The following is a 24,767-nucleotide window of genomic DNA, read 5'->3' on the forward strand; positions in this document are numbered from 1 at the left end:
TATCTGAAAATTAACCTTACATAGATAGAAATTATGTCAACCTGATAGATCATCGTTATAATAATATAAGAGATTAATGATAAATTTCCCTAAAACAGCCTTTTGATAAAGATAAAGATAAAGATATGCGGTTTGTACCCAATAATTGGATTAACTTAAATGTACTTGGCAATTTGTAGTAACATTCCTTTATTTTCCCCCTTAAATTTAGCTATCTAGGGCATTGAAGAATAAAGTGAAATTCTTCTATTTGATGAGTATCACAAACATCGCATAATCTATCCTCTCTGCTCGCGTACGGCAGAAACTGAACTCCAATGAGCGGATTAAACTGCCAAATTCAAATGAAGTTTTTTTAATTTAAGTATTTACAATACCGTGTTTTAAAATCAGCAGTTCATGAAATTTTAAGGTCATATAAACGAGAATGGTTTCAATTAGTATTTAACACAAGGGTATCCCGTCAAGAAAAGTGTATTAAGGCATAGGAAGCGGACAACGAGAAGCAATGACGTTGTCAAACGCTATGAGACAAAACGGTGACAGCGCCGGGTGATTGTGTACTTAAAGATAAGTTAGCAAATTATCCACTTATCAAGCGAGATTATATTATCACCATATTTAGAATATATTTGTGAATACTTTTTTCGGGTATATAATTATAAAAATATTCTTCTATTATATAGAGTTATCAGTGTAACATTTATTCTTTGCATACATATAGAATGTTACGTTACCAAGATGTTATAGAGAAAAAAATACATGTCAATACAAAATTAAGCAATTAAAAAAAAGTGAAAAGACTCCTCCGCTAGAAGGATTTCAGGATTGTTAGTCGTTTTAATTATTATAATGGGAAGAATGTATATCAAATTGGCATCTTACTGAGGAAATTCCAAGGGGGTCTTTTTCCACATATATATGAAACAATATGTTAGGTTTCAAATCAGAAAAGTGCTTTCGTAGTACAACCCTTCTGATTATAATTTACAACACATTTAGGATATTTCTGAACATAAACTGTGATAAAATAATAGTTTAGAGCATGGCACTAAAACACTCGTGCGTTGTATTCTCTATCCAGATTTATAAATAAGAGGATTGGATATTCTTAAAGAGCGGGTCTTTATCCGGGAATTTTATCCATCTTCGTTCCTTGGTTCTAGAGCTCTCAACATAGACCCAGCCAGTAACTAAACATAAAGGAAATCAGTGAGTAACTAAACATAAAGGAAATTGATAATAGAAATATTGTTTTAAATAAATAAAAAAGACGTTGTTTCATTCAGCACTCATATCCAAATGTGATTGCCACATTCATATATGATGTTGAAATCCAAAAATTTATCCAGTCATATGCAAATAATCAGTGTGATGATGGAAAGTAGAAGAACAATCAAATTTGCATGATTAAAAAATCAAATTTAATAATCCATAATGAATTCATAATGAAATTCGACCACGTAAACAGTTTAACAGACAGACCTGGATCGACTCCTCTTTTGTCGAACAAAGAGCCTGGTGTGGACGACTGTTCATCCGTGTGACTTTCTTCATCGTGAACAAAAGCAGCATTGTCATCCACCGGGACGTTAATGAAGGGACCATGTCCATTTCTGCCACCAACTACAATAAAATGTATATAAATCTTTTATCCATATACATTTTTTCATCCGTAGTAAATTAAATTGATAAAATATTTGCCAACTTAACAACTTCACTGTGTAGAAACGGACTAGGGTAAAGTGCATTACCCTAACCCAAGATGGCGACAGGCAAATACGCTTCAAAATTCAGAAACAAATATTGAAGACTTCTATTGTAAAAGTTTACTTCATTTTCCACCAGGTCGTTTTGCAGCGTCATTTTATATGTTCAGAAGGACACTATATTCACTTTTGTGTAACTAACAAGAAAACGCGCCTCAAAGTTTTGCTTTAGATTTTGAAATTTGATTGTAAAGTACATGGATTGTAAAGTTTATGATCGTTTTCTTTACTATTAAGATAAAGAAGTTTCGAGACTAGGGTAAAGTTATTTCTCCTACAACCTGATTGTACACGATTTTGATTTAAAACTACTTTATACAATCAAAGAAGTTGAAAAAAGGTTTTTAGAACAAGGTCAAGAACTGTTGCTTCCACAGAGAGGTCATACCGATTGTAATTTTTTTAATAACCAGTTTCCATACACAATATTACTCTCATTGTGAACAGTACATTTTCCGTTCCATAAACATACATGCAATTATAATATTATTTTTTTTTGTATGATAAATTTACAATTGGCGTCTATTATTTCGAGTTTAATGGGAAATATCGAATCAACATTTGAATGAAAATGAAAATTGTTAATTAACAAAACATCATCGATATATATTTTAAAATGAAGAATTGATGACAACGTTACTTTTTTCAGTTTTTTTTTTACATTGCATAGCAAGCTTCAAGCAAGTGTTCATCGTATCTCGATCTATCGGGAAAAAAAATCTAAAGTATAACAAAATATCTATTATAGACAGTGTACAATGATGATGATATTACTGTATCGATATCTATATTTACAAAATAATTTTGAGTCTTTCTGAGAAATGTGGTGTAATATAGCTGCCAAAGTTCGTGTAAATACCTCGGCCCCATCAAAAAGAAACCACTTTTTGTTCGGATTGTATACCTTATTTAATGAATGATTTAAGAGTACTGTTTCTTCCTTGGGTATTTTAGGAACTTTTATGCAACTTTAAAGAAATATCCTACAGAATTTTTATGAATCAAATGCCCGGTAGAGTTGCTTTAAGTTTACTCTCGGATAAATGCTTAGCCAATGTTTTCTCAATAGCTACAACGAAGTTAAACTTGCTATCGTTTCTCCCACTAAGATAGAGCACAAAAGTACTAGAAAAATATCATTTTGTGTACTTTTTTGTATAATATACACATCTCTAAGCAAAAAATTATAATCTAGCTCCCTCTCTCTATATCGATGATATTTGCTGTTTGAAAAGTTTTTCGCCGCATCTTATTAAGTCAACAGAGCGCTGTTTTCCAGACTCATTTTGTTCCATTATGTTCAAGACATAAACAGAAAAATAAAATGATTTGAAAAAAAGTACTCCATTATAATTGTCTCATTTATAAATGAGAATATGTCAGTTTCATGGTGTTTGGTTCAATGATTTATGAAATGGCTGGAGTGTATTTCAAGTCTGCTGAATGAAAAAAGCTGAAAATGACGAAAAGTGATATACAATAAAAAACATACAAACAATACAAATCTGTGAACAGGGCATAAAACATGGACCCTTGGTAAGAACTACGAACGATAGTTTTGTCCTTCCGTCTACCTCCCAGTCAATTTTTAAAAGTTAACATATTTGAACGATGAAATATATGAAGATAACGAACAGTATTCAGGCTCAAAAGTCCGTCAAACAATACAAAATAGAGCAGAGCAAACACGGACCTCCAAACATCAGAGGTGGGATCAGGTGCCATGGAGGAGTGAGCATCCCCTGCCGACCGGTCACACTCGCCGTGTGCTCCTTGTAATGATCGGGAAATAACTGAAAAATCCGTCGACAATTCAGTGTGTAAATAATGGCCTAACAATTTGTATGAAAAACATCAGTCAGCATTTGACTCAATGATAAATTGTATTTGCTGACAAGGTCACTGTATCGACCATAGAACTTACGAAATGATGACTTTAAACGAGAGAGCTGATAGTCTTGTTTCATCAACTTGTTTGTCAATAATTTACCTCGTTTTAGAAATTGTACATACGTAGAGCACGCTCTTGCGTATCGAAGCAACTGAGAGATATATACCGCGTATGCAGGTGATGAAGGCATATTGCTGCATAAGTAAGGGAAGTTGACGATTGAAAAGTTGAAGTCATCACGTTTATCATAAAGCTTGGTTGTTAGATTACCGTTAACGTCTTTTTCAAGTAAAATATCCAAATATGAAACAGATGTGTCAGACTCTGCGGTATCTTTTATAGCAAGCTCACCAGGATATATCGTATCGACATAAGAATGGAAATAGCCATTGTTAATTGACAATAGTCGTCGATATATCTAAATGTCGAGTTGAAGGCCACAGCAATTTTTTTCTTCTTTTCACGTACAAGATTTTGGACAAATTCTGCTTCATATGAATACAAAAAAAGGTCTGCTAATAAAGGGGCGCAATTGGTACCCATGGGAATTCCAATACATTGTTGGAAGACCTGGTCTCCAGAAACCACATAGATATTGTCAATCAGAAACTCAAGCATCTTTTCAATGTCAACTTCAGAGTACTTGTGTGTACAATCAGAATGTTTTTAACAAAACAATTTTGCAAATGACCAAGGACAAGGTAAGTAAATTTACGAGTTCCATTTTAATTGAAAAAGCAGCTGTCAATGATATCAAAAAGCCTGGACTTTAATTTATCGTGGGGAATGGTTGTATATAAAGTTGAAAAGTCATAAGTTTTTAAGCTGTTGATTTTGGTAAAATCTTGCGATTTCAAATTTTCCAAAAGTTCCTTGGAATTTCACATATTTATTTATTTATATAAATTTTCAAAAGAAAAGTTATTTGGGAAAACAAACAAAGATAACTCTAAAATTTTGGTATAACATGTGTTTTTCACTATATAAATCAAAGTAAGACAGACATTATTTTTAAAACACCCGCCCCCCCCCCCCCCCCCCTTGCCAAAAATTCAGAGAGTGAAAACGTCCATTGTCGTATCGTTTTGAGAGGAAATTTCAATTAAAAATTATACTCTATCAATCTTATATGTTTGAATTTACATGAGTTAAACATACAGAAAAATAAGGGTATTTTATCCATATCAATGTGTATTTTAAAATGTGATTGCATTATAAAGCCCAATTTCAATGGATAATATCGTCTACCCCCCCCCCCCCCCCCCATCCCCTATAAAAGGAGTTGTAATTAAGAGCAATTAACTAATTGGTATTATTTATTATTAATCATTTATTCTGAAATCAAGCGTTATTGAGCTCTTGTTTACGTTCAAAAAAATTTAAATGGACAAATTGTCATTAACATTGAATTAAATGGGTATATAATGTAGGCGGGAATCGAGAGTTAGCGTGCATGGTTCTTCCAGAAGTGGGAACAATTACCTAGGAGGCGTAAGCACGACCTAAAATGGCATCTTTTAGACCCTGAAGCTAACAAAATAACATTTTACACAAACGTTACCCTAATCAGCCAAAGAGCTCAGAAAATCTTTACCATAGTCGTAAATTTACGTTATCCTAACCATGTTTGAATTTTGTACCCGCAATTTGGATTTAATCAGCGCAGATCATGCCAAATTTTCGCAAAAGCTACGTTCTTCTGTGTAAAAAAATTTAACAACCCAATTCGTAATGTAAGTGTGGATAACGCGTGAAGTGACTAAAAAATAATCGAAGCGTATTTGCCTGTCGCCATCTTGGACTAAGGTAACGCATTTTACCCTAGTCCATTTCTATAAAGTGAACTTGTTTGTTTACCAAGCGAATTTAGGCTTTACAAGATTTACACGCATAATTACATTTATTTCACATGCATTTACGTCCACTACTTTTTAGCTTTACGACACATGTAATGCCCTTGTTTTATGAACGTACGACACAATTTACCATTTTCAGGATTAATTTTGATTCCAGTCGGAGAAACAATACGAGGCGTGTTCGGTGACGAAGGCGTATTTTCGGAATTCTTTTTTCCTTTTTCTTCTTTGTCTCTGCAACCAGATTTTAAGCCCTTTTCAGTATACAAGTACTTATACATTGAATTTTAACTTTACAAATCATAATCAGAATGTGTCGATGGATATTTGTGAAGAGATGTATTATTTTATTATCCTATGAAACATAACTCGTTTGCAAAGTTTTCTGTCTATCATTCTCACTGAAACAACCAGAAGTCTCTGATGAGACTGTAGCTCTACTGGTCTGTACGTATAACAAAGTAGCACTTGGATTTGCAACATGCATTAATAAATAGAATTATGTATCTTAATGTAGTCTACTTCTGTACCAAGTTATATTGAAATCAAACGAAAACTGTAGGAGGAGTAGCGTTTTGAAAGTATTTCACAGAAATTTTTATTTTTAGAAACCACATCAAAAACCGGAATGCATATTATGTATCGTAGTGTATTCTAATTGTGTGCCAAATTAGATTGAAATCAGACCAAAACTGTAGAAGGAGTAACGTTTTAAAGGGATTTCACAGAAATTTCTTTTTTTTAGTTACCATGGCAACACTGTTCATCGAAATCAAAAACCAATGCAATAAATTATGTATGATAGTGCAGTCTACTTGTGTCCCAAGTTATTTTGAAATCACATTAAAACTTTAGGAGGAGTAGCGTTTAAAAGGTATTTCACAGAAATTTCTACTTTTAGTAACCATGGAAACACTGTTCATTGAAATCAAAAACCGATGCACTAAATTATGTATCTTAGTGTAGTCTACTTGTATGCCAAGTTATATTGTAAACAGACCAAAACTGTAGCATGAGTAGCGTTTTAAAGGAATGTCACAGAAATTTCTATTTTTAGTAACCATGGCAACACCGTTCATCGAAATCAAAAACCGATGCATTAAATTTTGTATCTTAGTGTAGTCTACTCGTGTGCCAAGTTATAATGAAATCAGACCAAAACTGTAGGAGGAGTAGCGTTTTAAATGAATGTCACAGAAAATTCTATTTTTAGTAACCATGGCAACACCGTTCATCGAAATCAAAAACCGATGCATTAAATTTTGTATCTTATTCTAGTCTACTTTTATGCCAAGTTATATTGAAATCAGACCAAAACTTTAGGAGGAGTAGCATTTTGAAAAATTGTTTACACACAGACGGACAGACAGACAGACAGACGGACAGACAGACGGACGGACGACGGACACCTTACTATCGCATAAGCTCTTCTGGTCTCTGACCAGTAGAGCTAAAAACGCACCTTTTTCTACACCATTTACGCCTCCATGCAACAAAAAATAGAACAGCCGCCACAATCAATGCTAAAAATAGAATGGGTAGGGCAATCGCTAGTGCGTTGACCTTGGTACTTTTGGATTTGCTGACAGGTATCACTTTCGGATCTTCTATTTTGTTGTTTGGTACAAAATACTCGTCTATTTCTTTAACATAAAATCTGCTCCATTTGTCTTTATTGGTTCCTAAGAAATCAAAAATGTGTGATATACTTCTATATCAGGAGTATTTTTGTTGTTAAAAAGAAATAAAAATGTTACCCCATTTATATGGCAGGGCATTAAACAAATAAACAAACTGATGTATGAATACGATTTTATTCACATTTTATTACAGAGAAATACCATAAACTCCATATAGCTTTATCTTTTCCCCACAGTTCAGTATCATAAATAAAAAGAACATCTTTTAATGATAACTTTAACTGAATTAAATAAAAGTACAAAATTTAACTGAATGTATAAGCCGATCCTTACAATGTCAAGGTTTTGTGATTTTGGAACTCCACACAAACCCTTGACATGCGTCGTTATTTAAAAGGTGGGCTTGTGGTTACACATGGCGTAACGGGAAATTACAAACTAACCAATGAGAATATATTTTTCAAATCCGTCTTTATCAAATTACCCAACTCAAGAGCATATCTTTTGTGATTGTAAGGAGGACGATCTTCAGAAAATTAATCCCCGATGTTTCATTTAAAGTAACTAGTTACAAATCCTACAATATTGACACTTTCCATTTTAAAGATGAGTCATATTTGTTTACAAAACTTACCTACAATAAAAGCTGTTTTATGATTGGTTCCAGTCCTAGACCAGGAACAAAAATGAGATAGTAATATTTCTATCCCAGTTTTTAAATAACGACTTATGTCAAGGGTTTGTGTGGAGTTCCGAAATCACAAAACCTTGTCATTGTATTGGATGGTATTAGCCTTAAACAAATATCATTGAATACATCAACGCGTTTTATAAAATGTTTCCCTGTTTTACAGTTTTGTTACAGTATCTTAAATGTTTTTTAAGTGTCTTTTACATACCCTTTACCAGAAAGCTTTAACTTTCGATATAGAATGATAACTAACTTACCAAATGGATTAACTAAATCTAGGATTTCGTTTGTTTTCAGGAATGGTTTTGGGAGATGGAGATTATAAATCCAGTCACTCAGATCATTCTCAACAGCGTACAGGTGGACGACCACGTAACTAAAAGCTCAGAGAGAATTCAGAGTTCACATACAACATGATAGATTACAACTCAAATCGAGGCTAAAGCAAAAAGGTAAAAACAGAGAGGAGAAAAAACACTGAAATTTTTTTTTCTATAATGAATTGTGAATAACAAAGCATTTCTGTTCTACTAAATAGCACAATCCTTGTACATGTAGATATAAAAAATACTGGTATTAACAACTGTAAAAAATTATACAGATTTGATCATAAGTATTATTGCAAGTACTTGTGGACAGGATACGACCTGTAGTATAAAACAAATAAACGAAGTTTTTTTGCCGATTACTCCTATGATATATGTGATGAATAAGTGTAATTGATGTGAGAAAGTCAATAAGCCCCGAGGTTGTATATCGGGTGGGTGTGGGGTGGGGGTCCTGTCCACAAGTATACACTACTGATACATACGTTTCCATATCATAGAGGCACCATCGCCTTACGTAGGGGGTGGGGTAAATAGAATTTATCGACAATGTAACCTCCAGCAGGAAATCAGTCTCTTGTTTCAGATATTGGTCCTTATTGAGTGATAACGTAAAAGAGACGACGTTTACTTCCGGCTGGAAAGTGTCTATCCGGACTGTAGCACTCACTGATGACGTCAGCCGTGGTTTGCCGTTATCTTGGGCATTCACTCTGACGATGTACTGAGAGCTGTTGAGATCGTATCGAGCCCTGACTTCACCTATAATTCAGAAGAAAACGACATTATTTCATCGACGTATGATTAATTTTAACAACTTACAAAGACAGTTAAATATAATTTCTGAAGTTGACACAATCACCTGTATCCGTGTTTACAGTGAAAGGTGACTGTTCATAGGCAGGATCCAAAACATAAAAGAGTTCTGCATTGTTTGTTTTATCTTTATCTGTAGCACTTAATCTGGCAAGAACAAAATCGCAGGTCTCAGCAGCTGGGGCTTCTGTGTTGTAAAAAATCGGAAAAAATTCTGGAGCATTGTCATTGACGTCAGTTATATATATCGTAACATTCGCAGTTGCAGTTTTCGGCGGGGTATCGCCATCCATTGCTACTACTATCATGGAAAGGGCCTCGTGAGTTTCAAAGTCAAGTGAACGTTTCAGAATTACGTCACCAAATACAGGATGAACAGTAAAATAAAAATCAGCTTGGAGACCTTCGGGAGAAGTCAAATCGAGCTCATATGTTATTTCTGAAAAGAAACCGAGATCAACGTCGACTGCAGCTGTCGTCACAATTTTTGTTCCAACTGCTGTTGATTCAGAAATAGTTTTAGAATAAAAGGTATTACGGAAATTCGGGTAATTATCATTTAAGTCATTAACGTATATGTTTATTGTAATTTCAGATGACAGAGCAGGACTTCCGCCGTCTAATACTGAAATCATTAACTGGTAGAAAGATTCTGCTTCACGATCCAGGACCATGTTTGTGAAAAGTTCCCCAGATGTTTCATTGATAAGGAAACTTCCGGGTGTTCCTTGTAAGAAAGCGCTGATTTTAAATGTCAACTGTGCATTTATCCCCTCGTCATCGTCCACTGCTTCCAATCGTCCAACACTTGTATAGAGAGGAACGTTCTCATCTACAAAGTATTCTCTTGAAGCCTGTATAAAGGTTGGTGAATTGTCATTGATATCTGAAATGGCGATAGTGGCAGTTGACGTGGAATATCTTGGTGGTAGTCCATGGTCTGATACTTTTATAACCAAATGATAGAGAGACCTTGTTTCACGGTCCAGTGTAGATGCCACCTGTACATAGCCGCTGTATGGTTCTATTTTAAAGTTAGAATTATAATTCCCGGATTCAATGGAATAATGGAGCCTACTGTTCTCTTCTAAGTCATCATCCTCCGCAGATATCTTGTACACGACGTGTTGTACAGGTGTATCTTCAGATATTGTTGTGTTATAATTGCCCACTATATTGGGGGTATTGTCGTTGATATCTTCAATGTGTACATTCACAGTTAAGGTTCCTGTTTGTGCTGGATATCCAGCATCGGTTGCAAGGATTTCCATGTGATATCTATAAATCAAAATGGTAAATATAAAATTAATTTTTGATAAAATCTATCCCTCCCTTTGTAATATCTTTAGAATGTATACATTTCTGCATCATTCAGTTGATGATATTTACCTTGCATTTGCATCTATCGATAAACAAGTCTTGAAGAAAATGTTGCCTTAAATAATCGATGATAATAGTCTTTCACGCTGTACTTAAACATAATTGATCAAAAATGTAATCTCAACACCCAAGGCTGTTCAACATGTGCTTATTAAGAATTACTGCTAAAATATGCATTCAAATATACCTGATTGCAACAGCCTAGAGATGCGCTTAATGTTTATTACACCAATAGTACGTTCAGTGTTTTGCAAGTAATTTCTTTCATCAATTGTAATAAAAAAGTAAGAAATAACGAACAGTGATCGAGCTCATAAATCCTGTACATATACGAATGAAGTCTAATAGGAACAATTATCTCCTTTCGACTGGTCACACCTTCCATGAATTCTCTGTATTTTCAGGTAAAAGGAGCTATCCGTAGCCAATATTAGTATAAGAACACTTGGATGAAATAAGTCAGTCAAATGCGATTCAATCATATGTTATATTTGCAAACAAGGTCACTATATCACGAACTGAATTTGCAAAATGCTAACCGCAAACAACAATCTTGAAAGTCCTGTGGCAACAACTTATATATGTCATTTGCCTGTCTCGTTAAAAATGTTATTCAATCTCAAAACATGCTCATGCTTAAAAATCAGTTGGGAGACTTAAATACCATTACACCTGCCATTTTGGAACATAGCTGTATAATTGGAGGAGGTCGCCAATTGAAAACCTGAAATCTTCAGGAATAAAACATGTACAAGTTCCTGTATAATTATCAAAATTATAGTATTCCAACATATTACCTGTCTTCTGTCTCACGATCAAGAGGTCCCTCTACAGTTACAATCCCGGTAGATGAATGAACACTGAAAGGCGTGACAGACAATTCACTGAAAGAGAACCTGTTGTTGTTGTTAAGTGGAGAGTCTGAATCTGTTGCTGACACCTGTGTTAACAATGTCCCTTTAGCGGCTGATTCTGACACAGGGATAGACAGGGACGACACCTGAAAGGTCGGTGGGTTGTCGTTCACATCCACAATAGTAATTGTCACTGTACACTTGTCAAATAAAGGAGGTTCACCCATGTCTGTCACGGACACCACAAGCTCAATTAAAGAAGTCTCCTCATAGTCTGTCGGCTCTGCTACAGATATCGTTCCATCGTTTGAGTCAATGGTGAAGTGGGAATGGATATTTCCAGATTCTATGGCGTATGTTATCTGGCCATATTTACCCTCTTTATCAATGTCTCTTGCAGACACCTGTCCAACAATGGTGGCTTTTGGAGATCTCTCATCGTTTGTAAACCTATGTTAAAATAGATTGAATTGATTTATTGAAAGAGATGATTGTTTATCAATTTCAAACTAATTAGAGTTAACTGCAGGCAGTTTTCTTAGACATATTTTGAAAAAAGCTCTTGTTAAAATGAACGTCATAACTGTTGCTTTTCTCTAAAAAAAAAATATAGAAGGAAAAAATATGCGGGCTTATTATCTTTTTCTTTTTATAAAGAGGAGTGCATGTTGTGGAGTTGGTAAGTGTCCTACAAAAACTGGATTAAATTCTTCCGAAAAAAGTTTCCGTAAATTATACGGCCTTGTACAAACCACACGGCAGAAAAATAACCGCCAGAAGTTTTGAAAAATGTCTTTATTGCTACCTGTAAGCAGTTCTAACAAATTTGGGCGGTTCGTTGACGTCTTCTACGTTGACATATACCGTAGCAGTGGATGTAAGCATTCCATCTGAAGCCAGGACTAATAACGTGTACATTGGCGTAATCTCCCTGTCTAGCTGACCATTCAGAAAAATCTCTCCACTGTAGGGATCTAATATAAACTCATGATTATTGTCTTTGAATGTGAAGGTAACAATACTGATATCCACGTCTGTAGCCGACACCTGGGCGATGAATACACCTTTCCGAGATGTCTCAGGTAAGGTGCCGTTATATATACCTACAGAACACAAAGACACAGAGTTAAGTACCGTTATGTATACCTACAGAATACAAACACAGAACTAAGGTAGGGTAGAGCTGTTTATATCTACAGAATACAAACAGAGAAGACTCAGATAGGATACCGTTATATATACCTACAGAATAAAAACGGAGGACTCAGAAAGGGTACCGTAATATATACCTACAGAATAAAAACAGAGGGCTCAGATAGGGTACAGTTATATATACCTACAGATCACAAACACAGGACTCAAATAGGGTACAGTTATATATACCTACAGAATACAAACACAGATATCGTTATAAATACCTATCCAAAAAAGACACACTCAGATTTATATAAGGTATCGTTATATATCCCTACACAAAACAAACACATACAGGTAAGGCAGGGTACTGTTTTATATATATCTGAACAAAACAAACACACACGACTAAGGGTACAGTTTGCATATATATCCACCCATAGAAAGGAATACAAAGTTTTTAACAAAGCGTTAATTGGAATCCAGTTTAAAGTATTGACTCTATGTTTTTCAATGAAACATGCTCTAAATTTGATAAATTGAAAAGACATGCAGCACACAAGGTAATTCAAATATGATAAGAAAGCAAAAAAAAAAAAAAAAACAAAACAAAACAAAAAAACAAAAAAAAAACAAAACAAAACAAAACAAAAACAAAACAAAAACAAAAAAAACAAAAAAAAAAAAAAAACAAAACAAAAAAAAAAACAAAAAAAAAAACTATCAACAGTTTTACAGGTTAGTATGGAACGGTTGCTTATAACATATCAATAATAAAAATCTTATGAAAAGAGTTTGATGAAAAATTAAAACATATGAATAAATAACAATTATAACAACATACCAGAGCTGGTGAACTCTGGGGCTCCTTCGTTGACATCCAGGACATTCACCGCCATATTAACTGTGGCTGTAGACAGGCCATCAGTTACACCAATTTTAATCTCATAAAATGTTCTCGTCTCATAATCTAATGGTTCTAAAGTTTAAAAGAGAAATTCAAAAAGAGATATTCAAGCTTAAATAATAACGAAATATCTAAAAAAAAAAAAAAAAAAAAAATTGTCACTTTGTCTTAAAAAATGAATCAGATTAAAATGACAAAACATTAATGCTTCATAATTTAAAGGAATGCAGATTTACCAAATTTTTTTTTGAATAAATTCCTTCTACTATTTATATTTTTTTATACTCACTTTCAAGCAAAAGCTTTCCTGAGGAATTGACGTCAAATGCAGCGTCATTTGGTCTCTGATAAATGACGTCATATTGAAGAGAATCCCCGTCATCGTCAGTACAAATTAATTTGTACAAAGAAGGGACGGATGTGTCTTTCGAAAAAATAAATCATTCCAGGTCATTTTAATCATATTATGACTTGAGCACACTACAAGGTGCTCAAATTCCACAAATACATCTTTTCGCAACTTAAATTTATTCAATTTCACATTTTTTATGCTTAAGAATTCATGAATATCTTAAAATCTAATTTTAATTGTCAAAACAGTCAAAATTAAAGATTATATGAGATATGAGATATAACCTGTATTTTCAGGAATTTGTACACTGATGGCATCAGGGGTACACCTAGGTATGTTGTCGTTAACATTCAGGACTGATACTGTCAATGTGCTTGTAGTCTGAGCAAAGAAAAAATATATTAGCTTGTCATCTCCATAAACTCTAAGCAAAAAGTTAAAACGATCCACATATTAACTATGACATTTAATTTATGTGAAAAGAAACAAGATTTGTCAATCATTTTTAGACTACATTTAAAAAAAATATATGAATTCATTTTAAGGTTGAAAAGCTTTTAAAAATTGCATTCAAAATTCAAAGCTGTAGCAAATTTTTAATTTGTAACTTTAAAAATGTAGAGTGAGAATCTCCTTACTCTAAAATTCCCATCGTCTTCAACAGCATAGGTAATGACGTAATTCTGTTCATTTTCGAAGTCTAGGTTCTTCACTAACACAATGTCGCCATTATTTGTGTCAATCCAAAATGTGTCCCCACCGTTATTGCTGACTGAAATAGAAATTTCGGGAAAATAAGATGAAAAAATGGGGGAACTTAAAAACTATATTCATACACATTTTTGGAATTCAGAATAATATACGTTATGTTTCTTCTAAAGGAAAATGCTCTTAATTACCACTTGCAATAAAGAATGAGAACGTGTTCAGATTATCTCGAGAGACATCTGCATCCTTTGCTGTGGCTGTATATAACACACTTCCGGTAGCATCATTTTCAGATGTTTGGATCGTGGCGCTAGGTGGAAGTTCTGGTGGGTATTCATTGACAGGTTTCACAATGACATGTCGCTTGACGAGTAGATTGTGAACACCGTCAGATACAATAACTGTCAGACGATATGATCTTATACCAAGGTCATAGTCCAATGCTGCAAAAATTGAAATTGTAACGAATTCGTCTCTGTTTTAGTATAGTAGTGGTAGAAATTGATGCTAATTTCATCACTAAACCTCTATGTATAATTATTTATTTCAAAAATTATTTGGGTGTTGAAGAACTTGTGTCGACCCCTATCTGCACCCTAAAATTCTGAGTCCAAATGGACTTTTTGTCTGCGTAGAAAATATAAAGAACGATCATGGAATAAGAACAGTTTTGGAAGAAGTCTTTTAAACAAATACCATTTAGTTACTATAATTATACACCCCCTCCCCCAAAAAATGGTTTCTTCCTGTCCAATCTAAATGAATATTTACTTTATAGATCGATAAGTCAAAGCAGTGACTTTGCTTTACCTTTTGTTAAGGTAATTTCTCCTGAAGGATTGATAGAAAATGTTCCATCTACGTCGTCTTGCAGGTTATATGTCAAGGCTGCGACTCCGTCCAGATCAGTACAAGTTAATGTCATAAGCTGTAAGGATCCATTGAAATTTAAGCGTATAGGGTTTTGAGTAGCAGAAGCTTGGTATCATATGAGAGAGAGAGAGAGAGAGAGAGAGAGAGAGAGAGAGAGAGAGAGAGAGAGAGAGAGCGATTAATATTAGTATTGACACCTCAACATGAAAAATCAAATTTTAACCCGTATTAAGATCTAATTATTATAATGGAAGACGACGTGTCTCTTGTTTATCAAAAAAAAAATTGTGAGCACTATAATTTAAACTCTCTATTTAAGGTACATATTACTTACAATACTCCCAGGGGGTATGGTCTCATCTACTTCGACGACGTTCTGATAGGCTGAACACACAGGAGTGACGTCATTAACGTTAATGACGCCAATATTGGCGAAAACTTGATCATAGATTCCCCCTCCATCACTAACTCTGATAGTGAGTTGGTAGGTTGATTTAGTTTCGAAATCGAGGGGGGCAAGCGTTGATATTTGACCTGATTTTGGGTCTATATAAAATCTGTTATCCTCATTTCCCGCTACAAATAAACCATTTCAATGCACAGTTAAATAAGTGAATTAACACGAGAGCTGTTCAAAAAGTTCGCACACACTTTCAATCTTTGCTCTAAAATATGGAGATAACGAACAGTACTCAAGCTCAAAAGTCCATTAAAACAATATAATCGGAAGAAGAGCAAACACGGACCTATTAAAACATTAGAGGTGGGATCAGGTACCGCAGAGGAGTAAGCAACCCCTGTTGACCGGTTACACCCGTCATCACTACGGGACGAAAAAAGTGCTGAGAATCCCAAATTTTACTGATAATGTTTGATAATTACTGATACTGTAGGTCCCATTTCTTATTTTCCATTCCATAAAATTAAATGAATGAGATTTTTAAAACTTATTGAATAAAAATGTATTATTTGGTGACTTGTGAATTTGTAAGAGACCAACATCAAAATTACATGTACACTTGTATACTATTGCACTTACGCTATAATTCTGACAAATAATTTTTTATCAGTCCCCGTCTACCGGTTGCACATGTATAAACATGTAGCAGAGTTATATTCTGGGACGATCTACGAATGCTTGCATTACGTATTCTTAAAAAAGAAAAAAATAATTAAAAAAAAGGTGCCTCCAGACGGAACATATTCACCCCTGTTTTCATCTCTCAATTTATCTTAAACAAGAGGCCCATGGGCCACATCGCTCACCTGAGCACATTGGCTAGGCAAAAGCACAAATCAGTTCAGTATTGAAAATATTACGGGGGGGGGGGGGCTTGGATTTTAAACTACCTGATGATGCTTCCATGTCAATATAACAAATGGCTTTGTGTACTTGAAAAGATTTAAAAAAAAATTCCCATATATTCCTTTGTAAAAATTTTGATCCCCCATTGTGGCTCCTCCCTATCCAAGGGGTCATCATTTGAACAAACTTGAATCTACACTACCTGAGGATAATTCCATATCAATATGACTAAACATAGCTTTTCTGTTCTTGAGAAGATATATTTTTTCTATATATTCTTATGTAAAACTTTTGATCCCCCATTGGGGCCCACCCTAGCCCCCAGGGGTCATCATTTGAACAAACTTGAATCTACACTATCTGAGGATGCTTCCATATAAATGACTCATCATGGCTTTGCTGTTCTTGAGAAGAAGATTTTTTAAAGATTTTTCCTATATATTTTTATGTAAAACTTTGATCCTCCATTGTGGCCCCACCCGACCCCCGGGGGTCATGATTTGCACAAACTTGAATCTACACTACCTGAGGATGCTTCCAGTTAAATATGACTCATCATGGCTTTGCTGTTCTTGAGAAGAAGATTTTTAAAGGTTTTTCCTTATATTTCTATGTAAAACTCTGATCCTCCATTGTGGCCCCGCCCTACCCCCGGGGGTCATGATTTGAACAAACTTGATTCTATACTACCTGAGGATGCTTCCAGTTAAATATGACTCATCATGGCTTTGCTGTTCTTGAGAAGAAGATTTTTAAAGGTTTTTCCTATATATTTCTATGTAAAACTTTGATCCTCCATTGTGGCCCTGTCCTACCCCCGGGGGTCATGATTTGAACAAACTTGAATCTACACTACCTGAGGATGCTGACATATATATATATGACTCATCATGTCTTTGCTGTTCTTGAGAAGAAGATTTTTAAAGATTTTCCCTATATATTCCTATGTAAAACTTTAATCCTCCATTGTGGCCCGCCCTACCCCCGGGGGTCATGATTTGAACAAACTTGAATCTACACTACCTGAGGATGCTTCCACATGAGTTTCATCTTTCCTGGCCCTGTGGTTCTTGAGAAGAAGATTTTTAAAAGATGCTATTAATTTTTCAATAATTCTTTATTATCTCCCCTTGAAAGAGGGCGTGGCCCTTCATTTGAACAAATTTGGATCCCCTTCACCCAAGGATGCTTTGTTGCAAGTTTGGTTGAAATTGGCCCAGTGGTTCTGGAGAAGAAGTCGAAAATGTGAAAAGTTTACAGACAGACGGACAGACAGACAGACGGACAGACGGACTACAGACAAAATGTGATCAGAAAAGCTCACTTGAGCTTTCAGCTCAGGTGAGCTAAAAAGCATAAAATTTATCAGTTTCGGGCAGATTTTCAGGGGGAAAAAATCAGAAAGACCGAACATTAAAAAAAAAATTAAAAAATATGCATAATCTTTGGGAAAGAATAAAAAAAAATTGCTCTTACGTAGGGCCATATTTAAAATGAAAATGATTGTTTGTCCTCTCTTGACAGAGTGAAAAAAGGTCCGAATCAAAATTTTTATATTCTGCTGGATTTTTTTTTGTTTAATCCCGATTTTTTCCCATCCATTAATAGTTATTTCCACTTCAGTGTGTTTTAATGAAAAAATTCACAAACCTCCTTACCCAAATTTCTTGAGTCGGGCTATCAATGTTCTTTTTTTTTTTTTTTTTTTTTTCAAAAAGCCTTAATGTTTTAGTATTACAGTGACTTATGTTAAACAACCCTTAACTCTATTTTAGCACCTTCTTAGCTCAAGAACAATGACCACAGTAATTATTAGTAAATCTCAGCATCGACAGCACATCAACAGTATTTATCAGTATTTATCAGACTCAACAGTAAAGACGACAGTAATTATCAGCATTTATCAGAAACAACTAAAATTATCAGTAACAACAGTAAGAATAACAGTAAATATCAGTATTTATCAGCAAGAACAGCACAGCTAGTATCAGTAATTATCAAACATTATCAGTAAAATTTGGGATTCTCAGCACTTTTTTCGTCCAGTAGTGTGCATGTGCTCCTTCTCATGATCGGGCACCGTAGACAATTCAGTGTGTAAATAATGGCCTAATAATTAGTATGAAAAACGTCAGTTAGCATTCCACTTAATGATAGATTGTATTTGCTGACAAAGTCATTTGGTCGAACTTGCGAAATGTTGACTTTAAATGCGACAGTTGATATATTTATTTCAACTTGTTTGTCAGGATTTCTCAGTAGATTTGATCACGTACCAACCACGTTCATTTCACAGTGAACTTTTCAACACTGTTGTTTATTTCATATATTTACTTTTGAAGCGACCAGTTAAAATAATGTATTACACATGTGACCCATCGCTTTGACCTAAAACAATATTGCAAATTAGTTCCTTTAACATTGTTTGATATGTTATAGTCAATCTGTAAGTAAGGGTATATTTACGTACGTAGAACAAAAATATTTTTGTTTTAAAATGAAATTAATTTTTTTAAAAAGATTTACAATGAGTTTTTGGCTCTGCATGCTCTACGCTCTGTAGTTAACAAATCATACACAGGTATAGGTTAGACAGGCTCTTACATTTGAAAGTTTACACTGATTTTAGCAATGAATTTCTGGAGATTAGTCGATTTGATGATAGTTTTAATGATCCTTTCATGTTGGACTAAATGATTTTCACATCAAAGCCGTTAATGACTTCAAAAGGCTGATTTCTCGATTTTCGTCTCCTATTTTTGTAGTTTTAATGTTGAATAAGTTTTAAATTTTCATGATACATTTAAAATTTTAAATTCAAACCGTTCGAATGTATTGTTTAAACCTGTCTACCAAATTTACATATAATTAAATACTTAGTGAGGAAGATATGACAGAGATCAGCAAACTTTTCTAAAATCCATTGTATACATCGAATCAGAGAAAAAAAATGTTATTTCTTAATATATATTCTTATTCAATTCGTTATTGATGTATTGAAAAATGTTTCTCGTTTTTTATGTGAATATAATTTGCTATACTTATGATACCTGTAATACTGAATGTCAGGTCCCCATGGAGTCCTAGATCTTTGTCGTCTGCAGAGGTATTTAACACCCCGGTCCCAGGTATAGCATTCTCCATTATCTATTGAATATAAAAAACCCTTTTAACATTTTCGATATTTGTCTTAAATCACTTTTAAAATTGGAATTTTTTTCATTGATGACTAAGAGTATATGACAACAACAGTGTGTATGAATTTACAAAATTTACTCAAACTTTAATTATATTCATTGTCAGACCTCTGATGTTTTTTTTAGAGCTCTTCTCAAGATTGGCATTATTTCAATGGCCTTTTGATCTTGATTAGTGTTCTTCTTTTTCGAAATTTCATTCACTAGTTTTTAATTCAGCTCACTTTAAAGTTTTAATACGTTTCTCTCTTGCGTTTTAGTTACGTACGAGTTTTTTGAATTAAAAAGGTGAAGATAACGATCAGTAACGGTTCTCAAAAAAGCCTACAAACAAACAAGTATGTGGACAGGGCATAAAACACGGACCCCCTAAAAATTTACAAACAATACAAGTCTGTGAACAGGGCACAAAACACGGACCCCCGGGAATTTACAAACAAGTCTGTGGACAGGGCATTAAACACGGTCCCCCGGGAATTTACAAACAATACACGTCTGTGGACAGGGCATAAAAAAGGGACCCCCGAAAATTTACAAACAATACAAGTCTGTGAACAGGGCATAAAACACGGACCTCCGGGAATTTCAGAGTGGTATCAGGTGCCTGAGTGAAGTAAGCATCGCCTGTCGACCGGTCACATCCTCCATGAAGTCTAACAATTGGTATGAAATATGTCAGTCAAAAAACGATCCAAGGAGTATTGAATAAGTTGCTAAACATGCAAGTTATACTTCTACACAAATGAGGGAAGTTGACAATGGAAGAGCTATAGTCATATTGGTTGTCATACAATTTAATTGTTAGTATTCAGAAATATTATACAAATATAATGAAATAAATGGAGAAAACGAACAGTATTCAAGCTCAAAAGTCCGTTAAACAATACAAGATAGGAGCAGAGCAAACACGGACAAATATGTGTAATATGTTATAAATTGTAATTGTAATATGTTACAAATAAACAAATATGATTATTTTATTGGTCTATTACATCAAGAAAGCTTCTTAAGTCTGCAGATAAGAATTGTTATGCAGTGGTATTTTATACAGATATTCTTTTGTGATCTACCTGTTGTGCTGCTCATTTTTCAGTTTGTCACAACTATAAAAAAAAAATGCTATAGACCTTTATGTCTTCTCATTCAGCAGTTTAATTGATCAAAACAAATCGGGTACATTGGAGGAGTAAGCATTCCCTGTAGACCAGTGATAGGGAATCTACTCGCTGTGAGATCTCTGTTTTGATCAATTAAACTGAGATATCTGTAATCCAAATCGTATGGAAAAATGGTAAAACAGTTAATGAAATGAAACTTGTCAGTGAAATTCAACCAAACGATGGATTATCATAATGTCAAAAAATGTCAGAAAATTTTGCAGACACCTTGTAGTCTTCTTCGGAAGTCTGAAATACCGGGGGTATATTGAATTGACATATGAACGAAAATGAATACTGTTGAATGATAAAACGTTGTCGATTTATTACAATGTCAAAATATTTTTCTTAATAGTATCCTTTATTACCATTCTGTTAAATTCTTCTGAGATTTCATACAAGCCTTAACCTGTCTGATTATGACATAATTGATGCACGTGTTATTTGTTTAGATTTATCTAAAATACAGTACTACAGGTATTGTCATCAAGCTTTCTCCCTTCTCATTCTTTCAGAAGAGAGATGAAGTTAATGTACTTAGTATGTAAAACGTCTCGTGTGTATAAGAAACAGATATCTAGAACGCTGATTTATGACAAATTTTCTTAAACGTAAATCCTGATCATCCATGAAAATAAATTTGCCAAATATGGCTTAATTTCCTGACATGTGACATAATGTATATTCAGGCTCTAATCTAAAATACTAGAATAACAATAAAATTTTGACTCCTTTTCTAGAATAGTTTACCTGTGTGGAATAACTTCTATCTAGGAATGCTGGACTGTTATCATTAATGGGGTTGATATTTACAAATACATTGGCAGTTCCAGTCTTTCTCGGATCTGTTTTTGGATTATCCACACCAATCACAGTGAGTGAATATAGAAAATCCTGTCCCGATAACAACTCATAGTCAACTGCAGCGTTGGTTGTCTGAATTCTGGTTCCGGATATTTTAAACTTCTGAGTGGGATCATCGCCATCTTGAATGGCCAGGGAACAACCCGGATTTGGACCTTGGTCCCAATCAGTACAGATTAGATCTGTGAGAACTGTCACGTTATGATCTACGGAAAATTAATTTAAATACTTAATTAGAACAATCATAAACAATATATATTCTTCTTCTAGGACCACTAACATTGATGTTATTCAAGAATTATCACTACCATAAGTACCACTTCAAATAGCTTCTAGAAGTTCATGTTTCACATAAACTCTTATTCAAATTAGAAATATCATATAACTTTGAAAAAAATTAGTTTGATGAAAACATGATTTCGACTTGTAAAAATTATGGACATGCAATCCTTTTAAGAGTAAAAAGAACATTTTTAAAAGCCTTTTAAGGACGTCGTGATAATTAACCAAAACAACACAAGATACCACCAGGAAGAGATAAAATGTATATTTCATTGTTAATCAATGTAATCTTACCTTGCACCTCGTTTTCATTGATATCTTTATATATAACCTCCCTGGTGAATCTTGGAAAGAATTCATTAACAGGCTCAATGTTGATGGTAATATTACTCTTCACTGGAAGAGCGTATATACATTCGTAGGCACTAAAATGTCAATATAAAGATTAAGCATTATATTCTTGGGATTAGTATGTATCATTTGTGAAATTAGTATACATCAATTTATTTTATCTTTTTTTTGTATTGTCAAATAAGTAGGGGTTTAACGATACGGATAAAGCGGATCACGGCGAGTATGACCGGTCGGCAGGGGATGCTCACTTCTCCATGACACCTGATCCCACCTCTAAATTCTGAGGTCCGTGTTTGCTCTGCTGCTATTTTGTATTATTTAATGGACTTTTGAGCTTGAATACTGTTCGTTATCTCCATATATTTCATGATACAGTTAGACTGTATCATGATTTGTATCGTAATATTTTACATTTCATAATCTTAAATTTAATTTTGGTGTATCTGATATGAAATAGAAATCCTCTTTAGGAAAGTGAAAGTATTGCGAACAAAAGACTTTTAAAGGAAAGTTTGTTTAAGGTACCTTTATACTTGGTGAGAAAAACACGTTATCGGATTGGTATTTTGTGGTTACCAAGTGTAGGTCACCACAAATTAATGTACTTGGAAAGTATCCCCCGGTTGGTTCATATTGTTCTGTGATTACCACCAGTACTTCAAGTTCTCGAACTTTACAAGAAACTACCCCTAGCTATTTGTTTGTAGTTTCTATGTGTTGTTTTTACAAACAATGTAGCTTATTCTAACTTACCTATATCCCCAACATACTCATAATGGCCTATGGTTTCAACGTATAGTTGACAACAAATTATCAAAGTAACCCAGAACCTATCCCCTGTATTTCCTGTATTTCTGTAGTTACCATGTGTAGTTAACATTTATAGGGATACTTACCTAAAAACTAACGTGTACGTTCTTGTTGCTTCATAATCCAGATATCCTGTAACGACTAACTTGTCTCCATTGATTCCAAACTCAGGTATTTTTGTATCAAGTTCGTAATACTCCGTGTCCGTGGCGCTCACTGTGTACACTACAAATCCCGGGATAGCGTCTTCCCTGATGGACACCGTTATACCGGCAATGGGGGGACTGGAGAAGACGGGTTGACCGTCATTGACGTTATCATGACAATATTCAGGGGCAAAGACTGTAATAAAAGATAAATATTATGTACTAGTATTTTTTCTGAAAATTGTAATTGTTGAAAATATTGACCTTTTCTTTGTTTTAAGTATAGAAATCGTGAAGTTCAAACGAACAAAAAAACTATAATTCTAATTTCTCTAAATGTATAAATTAGAATTAAAAAAAAATGTTAAAAAAGACCTTATATATCTTTTCTCTTACAAGTCAAATTCTTGTAAGAAAAGAAAAGATATATGAGATTTTTTTAACATTTATTTTTTCCATAATCATTTAATAATTCGATCCACATATTACCTACATAGAGGGTGTTTCACAGTATCTGTCATTATTACAGTTGGCGATAAAATCTTTTATTTTGATCATAATTAAAGAAGTGAAACGTTAATCTAAAGAAGAAAGAAAACGATTTTATACCTATAAAAAATTATCTAAATAGACAAAAATATTTTTTTTCAAAAAAATGTAATGATCAGAATTGATCTTTTAAATGTTACTGACTTTAACATCTTTGTTGATTCATACAAATACTGGTTATAGCATGACATAAACAAGATTGACGAAGATGAACTGTTCAGTATTGAAATGAAATAAAATTTAAGTGAGCAAAATTTTAACAAAGCAAACTAACCCTGATTGAAGGCAAATAAAAGTAACAACAATTTGAACATTTCTTTACTCCCGTCATGTCGCTTATCCATGTTAAAAATTCAGTCTGAAGAAAACAATTCTGACTGAATTTATTAGATTAGAATCTGTCCCTTAAAAAGATTGAAACTTCCAGTTTTTCTTTTAACAAAATATACTTACCTTTTTTATGCAAAATGCGTTGTTCTACACCTTCCGTGGATTTAAAACAAGTGTTTCTCCATGCACGTCCTAAACAGTGCATGGTTCCGAGATAAAAGCATTGATACGGATAAAAAGGCGAACCTGTCCTTTTAATGTTTGGATTTTGAATAATGAATTTATTGTTCCTACTAAACGTTCAATTTAGAAAAAAAATGGAAATGAACGTATTCCAAGTTATGCTTATTTTATCCAAAAAAAAAAAATGTTTGTAAACAACTGTAAAGGTATAATAAAACTCTAAACACAAGGAGTCTTTATGATACTCAATGTGCTATAATCCGTAGAAAAGCATCCCTATTCGCGAAAAATACGGGTTATTTTGGTTTTATACAGAACACACTAACAAATTAAATAAAATTTAAAAGTAATAATTGTTCAACAATTAGGAAACAATGATTACATGTACCCGA

At 33.9% G+C, this 24,767-nt stretch overlaps 1 protein-coding gene across 1 annotated transcript; it reads right to left on the reverse strand.

Moving 5' to 3' along the window:
• Positions 1–372: 372 nt before the first annotated feature.
• Positions 373–23,513, reverse strand: LOC133203750 (protocadherin Fat 4-like; the record flags this gene model as incomplete). Its single annotated transcript, XM_061339532.1, has 20 exons — positions 373–1,193; positions 1,486–1,626; positions 5,647–5,750; positions 6,979–7,198; positions 8,105–8,223; positions 8,659–8,935; positions 9,036–10,267; positions 11,167–11,673; positions 12,029–12,326; positions 13,202–13,336; positions 13,554–13,688; positions 13,901–13,997; positions 14,255–14,388; positions 14,516–14,767; positions 15,135–15,252; positions 15,532–15,773; positions 19,554–19,650; positions 21,608–21,927; positions 22,298–22,428; positions 23,254–23,513. Coding segments are annotated over 20 exons (4,926 nt in total), but the record flags the coding sequence as incomplete, so codon positions are not given.
• Positions 23,514–24,767: the final 1,254 nt, after the last annotated feature.

This window comes from Saccostrea echinata, unplaced genomic scaffold, assembly GCF_033153115.1.
Source record: "Saccostrea echinata isolate AGI-Se365-2 ecotype Australia unplaced genomic scaffold, CSIRO_AGI_Sech_v1 ptg000051l, whole genome shotgun sequence".
NCBI lineage: Eukaryota > Metazoa > Mollusca > Bivalvia > Ostreida > Ostreidae > Saccostrea > Saccostrea echinata.